Source organism: Cryptomeria japonica, chromosome 5 (assembly GCF_030272615.1).
Source record: "Cryptomeria japonica chromosome 5, Sugi_1.0, whole genome shotgun sequence".
NCBI classification, from domain to species: domain Eukaryota; kingdom Viridiplantae; phylum Streptophyta; class Pinopsida; order Cupressales; family Cupressaceae; genus Cryptomeria; species Cryptomeria japonica.
Window position 1 is genome coordinate 642,910,931 of NC_081409.1, and position 10,722 is coordinate 642,921,652.

Here is a 10,722-nt window from a genome sequence, read left to right on the forward strand (position 1 = left end):
CACATGCATGCTACAGTTTTCACCACTCCTACCAACTTTGCATCTATTTTTTCTTCATCCTTCATGCTACTTCTCACCACTTCAGGGACTATTGATATGCCTCACCCTAAAAGGGTACATTTATTTATTTCTTCCTCCTTTGAGCCACCATTTATCACCTATTTTCCTAATATCCCTCTATTTTTCTCAGCATATAGACATTCTCCATACAAAGGTGGTGTCTAGTGTAATATTGTCTAGTCCTCGAGCTTCACTTCTACATCTTCAATGTAGCTTTCCTTGGGTCCTTAGACCTACAAAAATTGATGTGAAGCCCTCACCTTGGAAACCTAATTATAAGTTTGAGTAGGACCCTATTCTTAGTTTTTATCATTAGGAATCAATTCTTGCAACTTCTTTGTTTCCATTTGTGCTTGTTGTTGAGGAGATCCTACCTTCTATATATTTTTTCATCATCCCTCTCTAGGAGGTTAATGATGTACCTCCTATTTAATAGACTTTGGTTGAGTTACCTTTACTCTCTAGAGGAGATCCCAATGGCATCAACTATCTTTACACGACCCTTGACTCTTGCCTCATAAGAGTTATTGGATGAGAATGTTGAGGTAGTCGCATCCTTGGCTCTTGCTGCTAGTAAGATGCCTACTAATGCTTTGGTGATTGTACCTCTTTATCCTCATCCTCTCACCCGTTATAATCAATATCAAAAGGATGATGATGTGATGGTCAGTTATTTATAAAGTAGTACTCATCTTGTCTTTAGATTAGAGTGTGCCTATTTGTGTTCTCTCATGCTTGTCTTTATATGTGGTGCTCACCTGAAGGACCCAATTTACTCTATATGTGATTGTATACATGAGATAATATTTGTCTTACACATCCTCTATTTTCTCAACCTTCTTTTTGTCATATCTTTCTTTTCAACATTTGGGAGAAATGCAAAGCATTAGGGTAATTTAGGCCTTCTTCCATGTTGACCCAAATTTGTATTTTATATTTCTCTTCATCTATCTTTCTTCAAATCTAAAAAATTTAGGACCATGATGATTAATTCAACTATATATATGATCTAATTTCATTGCTATGAATTCTATTGACACCAAATAAATGGATACCCATGTCTCTTTATGTGTTTTTGTTGATGTTGTGGGTATCAAATGCTATCTATTTCAAGGTAGGATTCCATCAAAATATATTGCTATGTTGACATGACACAACATATCTTCTCCTTAGAATTATTTGTGCTCCTCTCCATCTAACACATTTCATTATAAGGGGTACTATCATATCTACATTCTTGATCATGTTTATCTCAAACATTTTATCATGTACTTATTTTTATGATATATCTTTTTTGTAGGAATCTTATTTATTGTCTTATGTGGGGGGAAAACCGCTACATTTATCTAAATTAATTGTTGTATCTTTTATGCAGTTGTCCTACAATGCAATTTGTAGCAGTCACATGTTGACTGATTGAATGACTATGCACCATAATAAAACTTACTACCCATATCGATGCCATATTAATGATCTTTTATATTAATGATCATTGTCTTGTAATTTGTTTCTAATCATTAATCAATTAAATTAGATCCATTTTTTTGCTTTTCATCTAACATGTTTATGACAATACAACCTATTGATATCTCACAAAGGTTCGAATCAAGTTTTTTCCTTGGGGGAAACTATACATAAATGAAAGATACCACTTCCTCTTCATGCCTCAAGATAACTCTCTTAACTCCTTTTCTCTTTACTTTAGCTTTCATCTCCTTTTGATATGCTTACAAAAGGAGTAAAAATGTAACATCATAAATTGTACCTTGTGCTATTTCATGTCACATAGTGCCTTCGTTTTAGTTGAATGAGAGATTATGATTGGACTTCTACTTCACCTGCTTGTTCAACCCACTTCAACATCTATCTTTCATAATCTCTTGACCATTTGGACTGATTTATTCATGGACACATATGCGTCATGGAGATGTCCACATAGTACGCATTTTTCATTTGAATATTCAGACCAAAGGTGGCCATTAAGATGTTATATCTACTAATTTTGGCAATGTAATGCATCCTTTGACATCCATCGACGTTGGTACACTTCCCAATCCCCTAAATATCTTTCCTTCTATTCTTCATTTTTCTCTCTTTAGCATTAAAAAGACTCTCTTGAACTCTTACACACTCTACTTTTCATAACTTCTTCCATATGCTGGCTATATGACCACCGTTTTCATAGTAAATCTTCATCAACCTGAGAGACTCAAGCTTTTCCTCACCCCAACAAGCTCCAAGTTTTTGGTGTTGAAGGGGAGTCTCTTCAATCTTGATAATTTCATTGTTCATGTTGTTATCTCTAATTGAGCATATCATTTATTGTTTCCTTTATTGCATTTCCATTATCATTTCTTCAATCTATCTATTTTAGCTATCCATAGAGGTAGAAACACGAAAATGGGGTTTTCACTATGGAAAAAATCTAAATCATAGCCACCTAACATTTTTGTCCTCGACCTTTTGTGTGTAGGTCCAATGAGGAAAGACGTGAAATTCGTTAAAAGTTTCATTTGCCAGGCTAGTTGTGAGTATTCATACCTTTTCCTTATTTTTTTGTCAATCTTTAATGTTTAGCTAGTTACTAATCTATTTCTTTCATAGCATTCATAATAGAGTGGAAGGTTCTAGTTATTGTGTACCCTCTACTACAAATTTATCTACCATATCCATATAGGACACCTGCATGTTGCACAATCAGTTTTTACCCATACATACGTCCTAGATAGAGAGTGTGCAAATTTCACAAGGAAATATTCACTAGGTAGTACCAATAGCCTGTACTTTCATCCTCTATAGTTAGAATATTTTTATTTGTTAGTTTTACACAATTTTGCACTATGCCTTTTCCATCCTAGTGAGAAAACTTAGAGGTCAAGGAAGCCCAAAGGTTTTCTTGGAGTGGAGAGAAGGTTATTGAGTCCTTAAGAGATTTGACCACCCTCTACAGTGGTTTGATTTTTTTCGTCTACATTACCGTACCCTAAAAATGTCAAATTTTGAAGGCAATTTGCAGTCATAATTGTAAACCATTATCATCTTCTAATGTATTTTTCTGGATTCAATTGTGTGTATTTTTTTCCATCAACGTTTTAAATCACACTTCATGATTCATCATCAAGATGAAAAGAATTCCAAAGACATGAAAGATACACACAATCAAATCTAGAAAAATACATTAGAATACAAATGGATTGTGGAAATCTCATAGCATTATCATCTTGATCAAACCCCATCCATCATACTTAGTAAAAAAATGAAAACATGTAAATAATTGAAAATTAGTTAATAAATCAAAAAAAAGCATGAAATCTACTCAAGACAGGTACATAAATTCTAGAATGTTGAAAAGATATTAATTCATGCATTTCAAATGGGTAATCTAGTGCTCCATGGGAAAAATCTAAAAATATTTCACTATAGCTGGTTAATATGTTAATGTGGCAAGTAAAAAATCATATACAAAACTAAACTAAAAATATTGTCAATGCACACTCTATTTAATGCTAGGTTTTTTGAATGCGAACCTATGAGAGACCCTAGGATAGGAAATGGAGCCACCCATATGGGATTCACATAGAGAAAATGTTAGGAGATGAAGTAACAAAGCTAATATTTTTGCAAATAGGTGGGATGGATGTGACAATGTCTTTCACAAAATTGGTGCAGGGAAACAGCTTCATATTGACAAATTTACGTGTGGATGTGTGGATTTTTTATATCAGCTACCCCTTACCATTGGGACTTCCCTTTCTATTTATTTTAAAGAGTAAATAAGGAGATAAATCACAAAAAATGAAGCATACTTTTTTTAAATGGGTTTGATTGAAAGATTCATGGGGTTTTGGCCAATCCTCTGTGTGTTGCACCAATGGATTACTGGTCACTTTGAAACCTCTCTTAGAAAGAAATTTTTAGATTTACCCCTATGCATGGGGGTTTTTGTGGTATTTTTAAAAAATATTCATATGACTAAAATAAAAAAATTGTGAATATCAATAATGTTTTGAGAAGTATTTACTGATGTGTAAACCCTTGAGCTCTAATCTAGATAGAAACCCAAATCTTTCATTACGATTTTGGTTTGACTCTTTCTTTGAGGCCATGGGTGATTCATTAAGGATTTTTTAATAGGTTAATGATGGCTCTTTGAATTATATGCATACCACTTATGCCTAAATTTGCATTTAGGTGGACATCACTAATGATCTATCACTAGATATCTCTTTGAATATAGCTAATGGGTATTCAATTTAGTTGTTCAATTATGAGGCTTTACCCTTTAAATGTTGTAAGTGCCTCGATACTAGCCACATTGCTACTACGTGTGCAAAATGTAAAGTTGATAGTTAAGCTTCTTGGTGGAGGAATATTTTTCACCACATCATTATTTAGTGGAGAAGGAAGATTCATGTTAGGATGATAATATCCTTGTTAACTATGAAAAAAAAATTGATGGTTCAAACATACTCCATAGAATATCAAGGACTACAAATGTGTCTTCACATACTAGAAAGGATTACATGGTATGGTGGTTGAGGCTACTACTCCAACTATGGAGTTGGGAGAAAAAATAGAGAACTTTGTTATTATGTCTCCTAGGGGTAAGGATATTTTAGATGAGATGAAGTGCAATGAGTTTTTAGAGGAATCATGGACAATCATGCAAACAAAAAGGAAGAAAATGAGATTTTATTGAATATGCGACTTCTATCCCACACTAAATTTGGAGTAAAATCCTAGCATTTTTTATTGTATTGGATTTTCTTATCCCATTTATTGGGTCTCATAGGTATAGGATTTGTCTTTTTTGGGCAAGGAGGTTCCCCAATTGTGACATCCCCTAGTGAAAGCCAAGATTTTTTATTGTACTTTAAGGATGGAGTTCCCTTAGGTTAAATTAACTGATCAAAAAATAAATGTTACTATGACTCCTCATTTTCTTTTAATTTTAAAAGAAAATTAACTCTAAAATAAATAAAAATGGATTGTATTTTATTATTATTATTTTTTCAAATCAAAAGAAGTCATGGCTAAAGCAAGAAAAGAAAAAATCCAAGAAATTTTCCACTATCTTGAAACTAATAGAAATGAAAGTAACACAAATAACTATAACCACTAAAGGAATGCAATCCTTTATTCCTTCTTCATGTTATAATTATGAAACAATTGAAAAAGATAAGAAGATTTATTAAAAGGAAATGAACCTAATTTATAGACATACAAAGTGCATCTATTCTTTAAATCCCACTTACCAAAGTAATCTACTAAAATATTTTATTCTCTATTACTAAGAAAATGAGGTAACTTGAAAATTCAATGAGAGATATAGTATCTATTTCACTAAAGAACCAATCCTATAAGATGACTCTTGAATATCATGATGTTTCAGAAGAGAAATCAAGATGAATCAATTCACAAATAACCTTCTTCCAACCCAGCAAACATGCTTTCTCAAGGAGTTCCAAAATAATTGGAACTTCCATCGAGTTGTTAAAACCAATCACCATAACATAATAAAACAAAAATAACTATGGTATCGTTATCATGACCAATATCTCTAATTATGACACCTGAATTAAGATAACTCCCCGTTTTAAGAACCTTTTGAAATTTTAAAAAATAAACATAACTTATAAACTCATACTCTCACCATAATAACAAAATTACACATAATATTTCTATTCAAAATTTTATTTTACTTAAACTTTAAAATATGATACTAATCCACTCATCTTTTTATTATAAATATAATATAATATACTCTTTATACAAATAATGCATAAATCACTTAGTCACTAAAAAAATAGTTATTTATTGTGTATTCAATAGCGATATTTCCATATACAATTTAAATTTCGACTACAGAATTGATTTATTTCTTAGATACGAAACTGGTTTAGCAAAAAGGTGACTTCGTACTTTAATCGGTCTAACATATTTTGAAATAATGAGATATATAGCCAAGATTCCATTTCACAGTTTAATCTACATTACCTGCTTCTACAAGCATAATGTGAACTCAAACTATTAAAAAGTAAAGCATGACTATTTAAAATGTCACAGTAAAATAGTTATTTATTGTGTATTCAATAGTGATATTTTCATATTCAATTTAAATTTCGACTACAGAATTGATTTATTTCCTAGATACGAAACTTGTTTAGCAAAAAGATGACTTCGTACTTTAATCAGTCTAACATATTTTGAAATAATGAGATATATAGCCAAGATTCCATTTCACAGTTTAATCTACATTACCTTACATTACCTGCTTCTACAAGCATAATGTGAACTCAAACTATTAAAAAGTAAAGCATGACTATTTAAAATGTCACAGTGATTGAAAGACGAGCTTTTTAGTATGAAGTAAACAATATTTAAATGTAAAGAAGAGGTAGACAGGAGGTAGATAAAACAGTTTCCCTGGGCCTACTTCACGTTTTCTTGTCGTCAGGAGATAGAAAAAGATGAAAAAAATCGGCTTCTAGAAGCATAATGTGGACTCAACCAGATATAAAGGAGAGCACCGGTAACTAAAATAATAAAATATCACCATCGATTGGAAGACGAGCCCTTCAGTATGGACGAAGAGAAGTAAACAATTTAAAGACAAGGCCCATTTCACGTTTCCTTGTCCTAATCACTTTCTTCTATATAATTGTTAAAATCCCTTCCCATCTCAATTCAAACCGTTCTTAATTGTTAATCACAAATTCTGCATAGATGGAGTGCAGTGCATCAATTCGAGGTTTGCACAGTCCACGATTTACATCGCGTATGGGAATTTGTTTGAGAGCAAAACAGTGTGGAGTTAGAAGAATGAGAGGCATTCGAGCATCTCAATCTCAATCTCTTACTTCTTCATCATTGTATGAAGTATTAAGTGTTCCTCACAAGGAGAGCGATCGTGAGATAAAGAGCGCATATCGTCGAATGGTGCTTCAATATCATCCTGACGTTTGCCCACCTACAGAGAAAGAAAAATACAGTCAAATATTTCTGAAAGTTCAGGAGGCGTATGAAACTCTGTCTGACCAGCACCTCCGTCATGATTACGACTGCAGAGTGAGTAACAGCTTGGAATTAAGCGAGAGTAAAAACTACTTGTGGGAAGCTCAGCTAATGGAGTTATCGAGAAAAAGATCGGGCTGTAATTCATCGTGGGGTAGCAGAATGAGAAGAAGCAGCATACATAAGAATGGATTCATTCACTGATAACTTTGTGCACTGTTATTTTGTGTCCTCTTTAAGATTGTGCTATTTGAAGCTTTGTAGTGGTTAATACAGAGGTTGTGCACACAACCACTTGTTTACTAAATATTTGAAAAAGAAATACTCAGTAGAGTTTTCGCAGAAAGTTATGATTTATCTTTCAGTAGATGATATGAAATGATCTAGATTTATAATTTTTTTTAAATGAATTCTTAAACAATTTTGATAACAATTTATAGACGTTCAATTCTCATACTCATAATAAGAGAGAAAATCTGTAAATGTATAATGTTTTATAAAATTTTAGACTAGCATATAAAAAAATATAATCGACTATACATTAATTAATATAATGTGCTGCCAAGGCAGCCAACGCACAATAAAAGTATTCATTCAACTAATCTTTTGCAGTCCATAAATGCTTATACCAATTTTTCCATGGGTCAAGCATTTTTTTCAACATATCCTTTCTGTTCCCAAGAATATGTCGAATAATTACAGTGGATAAACTGATTCGTCCATAGAAATCAAAGTTAATTTGTTGTTATTTTTCTCCTTTCAACTTTCATTGTACAAATCATTCGTTCATTTCACACTTTATTTATCATTGCAAATGATAAAAGATCTTTCCCCCCCTCTCTCTTTTTGAAGTTTAGATCAGATTCATTTTAATCAATTTTAATATATTTTAAAGAAAGTTGCTGTGCATTTTATTGGATTTCAATTTATCTTATTAAAATATTTGAATTATATCAATGTTAGCATTTATAACAAAGTCAAGTCTTAGGGTACATCCCCATGCTGGTGATTAGATTATTTTGGTTAGCAGTTGCTGCTCAATTTTTTGAGCAATAATTTGTGGAGCTGGTGACCCCATGGTAATCAAATTTGCTGCTGTACTCTTAAATGATATTTTTAAATAATCTTATAATAATATCTGTTGCAAATAAAATTTGCAGGCAAAATTGTAGGCAAATAAATAAGAGAGAAAAAGAAATGAAAAAAAGCCATGTTTCATTTTTTTTTCTAATAAGTAGTTGCTGCTTATTTTCAGCCCCTCCTTTTTTTTCAGTTTATTTTCAATTGTTAAGGAGCCGCTGGTCCACAAAAGTAGGAAAAGATTCCAAAGTTTCATTTCCCCATAATTAAAAAATTGCATGGGGACACTTTCACTGCTTAAAAACAAGAAGAAAATAGATTTAAGCATCTGCATGGGGACATGGGGTTAGTTTTATCTATTGATAGTTATAAACAAGATCTATTCTTGTTTGGAAACCAAATTATAAGAACTCTAGACATAAATTAGAATCGAAAAAGAAAAATTGTCATTATATAACTTCTTACACACCTGAAAAAAAAAAACCCCCAAAAAATCTCGATCCATACTAACCTACCTATCTTTTTTATTTTAAATACAATTTAAAATAGTCTTTACATAAATAAAACCTCTTATTCACTAAAAAAATAACTATTTATTATCTTATCATTCAGTAGTGCTATTTCCATGCACATTTCATAACCAAACATTTCGACTACATAACTGGTTTATTTCTACGTTCGAAACCTGTCAAGCACTTCATACTTTAATTGGTATATCATATTTAGAAAGAATGGCATATATAACCAAGTTTCGACTTCAAACTTTAGAATGATAAAATGTTCTCATCAGTTTGTCATACTGGTGTGAATATGAGCCTTAAAAATGTCACATTCATTGGAAGACGAGGTATTGAGTACGAAGTAAACAATATTTAAATACGAAGAGGAGAGAGACAGGAGGTCGTTGTAACATTTATTCATGGGCCTACTTCACGTTTCCTTGTCCTCTGTCACTTTCTTCGATATAGATGTGAACTTCCCTAACAACCGCGTATAGGAGTTGGATGGCTTGCGAATATCTTGGGAATACTTAATCTAATGCTGCTTTTAATAGCCGAACAAAGGGATGGATTAGTTCAGCTAATTTATCGCTATCCCCCATAATCTCTTCTAGAAAATGTCAGGAATATGTAGAATAATTATAGTGGATAGGTCGATCAGTCTATGGAAATGAAAATTATTTTATTTTTTCTTTTGTTTTTAAATTGAAATTGGAAATTATCTTTTGATTGAGTTATTACAAGTAGGAAGATTCCATGAATCAGTGTCATTTGAATCTTAGTGAATGGCATAATCAAGGAAAATGTCATCATCCTTATTAATTTCCCTCAATCAATCAATTACAACTTTTTGCTAGAGTTTGTTTTTCAATGTGTCATGAATTATTTTTTTCATAGGATAGAAAGCAAATCACAAATTTTATGATTGTGATTTTGCTAGGATAGGCATCTACTTAAAGTTCCTTTGGTTCATACCTATAAATTCTTTCATTGAGGCATCAAGACTCTCCTAAAATCTTTTTTAATGTCACAAAAAAATTGTGATCTTGGCTTGATGCCAAATTAGAATATTGGTTGTCCAAATAGGTTTTTAACCTATTCCCGAGAATTGTTGATAATGTTACTATAGAAATGCTTGAAAAAGTAAGGGTAGATGTTATGAACCTTAGTCGAGAGATTTGAAATGATACCCTAATATCCCATTTCACAACTATAAACTTCACAAATGGTATTCATGGCTTTCCATGTCTTTGTGTATGGTTTAGAATCCCAATGATAAATGTTCTACATGGTCCATAGGTAGCTCAAAGCAATTCGGATTCCCAGCTATTTGAATGATCATTATTGACCCTAGGTTTACTTACCATGCTTAGTGTGTTCTTTAACAAGGTCTTCCCACTAGATCTTATTTGATCTATCTAAGGGTAGATTTCGATCCTTGTTTTCCCTTTTGTTGACACCATGAAGCTCTCAATCAACTTTTCTAGTTATATACCAAAGCCTAGTTTTCTTGGAATTGGGTCTCAACCCTTTTAATCCTTAATTTTTTCCTAAGAACAATATCTTTTGGGGGGATTGTTGAAGAGGAGGCAACAGATCGGAAGGAAGTTAACCTTGAACTAGCCAAGCACTAAGACATACAAACTCAACCAGTAATCTATTCCAAAGATCCTTAAACAATACCAAGTCAAGCAATGGTTCAATGACACCTAACAACATCTTGGAAAACCCAAAGGCTCCACTATGTCCACTTGCAAACAACTAGCACTTCTCAAGTTCTTGTGTGACTATACACACCCTTGCATACATGAATGGGCTACCACTAGGCTTAAGGGTTTGAATGACCCACTTGACCAATTCAATACAACAATCCTTGGAAGGGTGTTTTCACAACACTTGAAGACAAATGAAATGTGATTTCATGGTTTAGATCCACCGGAACATCAATTTTGACTCATTCGCCCACAAACCCGAACCGGTTGCATTTAGGCCTCCTTTTGAAGGAATCGAGCGATAAATTTTGACACCCTGAGGATCTAGACAAATAAATTATGTTTTCGGATACCTT

General features: G+C 32.5%; 1 protein-coding gene across 1 annotated transcript; it reads left to right on the forward strand.

The window, feature by feature from the left end:
• Positions 1 to 6,786: 6,786 nt before the first annotated feature.
• LOC131049797 (chaperone protein dnaJ 20, chloroplastic-like) lies at positions 6,787 to 7,278 on the forward strand. The gene has a single exon (XM_057983873.2). It carries the CDS (start codon positions 6,787 to 6,789, stop codon positions 7,276 to 7,278), a length of 492 nt encoding a protein of 163 aa, XP_057839856.2.
• Positions 7,279 to 10,722: the final 3,444 nt, after the last annotated feature.

What these genes read in the sequence shown, in the direction of transcription:
- LOC131049797 (XM_057983873.2), top strand. Translation starts at nt 6,787, where the DNA reads ATGGAGTGCAGTGCATCAATTCGAGGTTTGCACAGTCCACGATTTACA.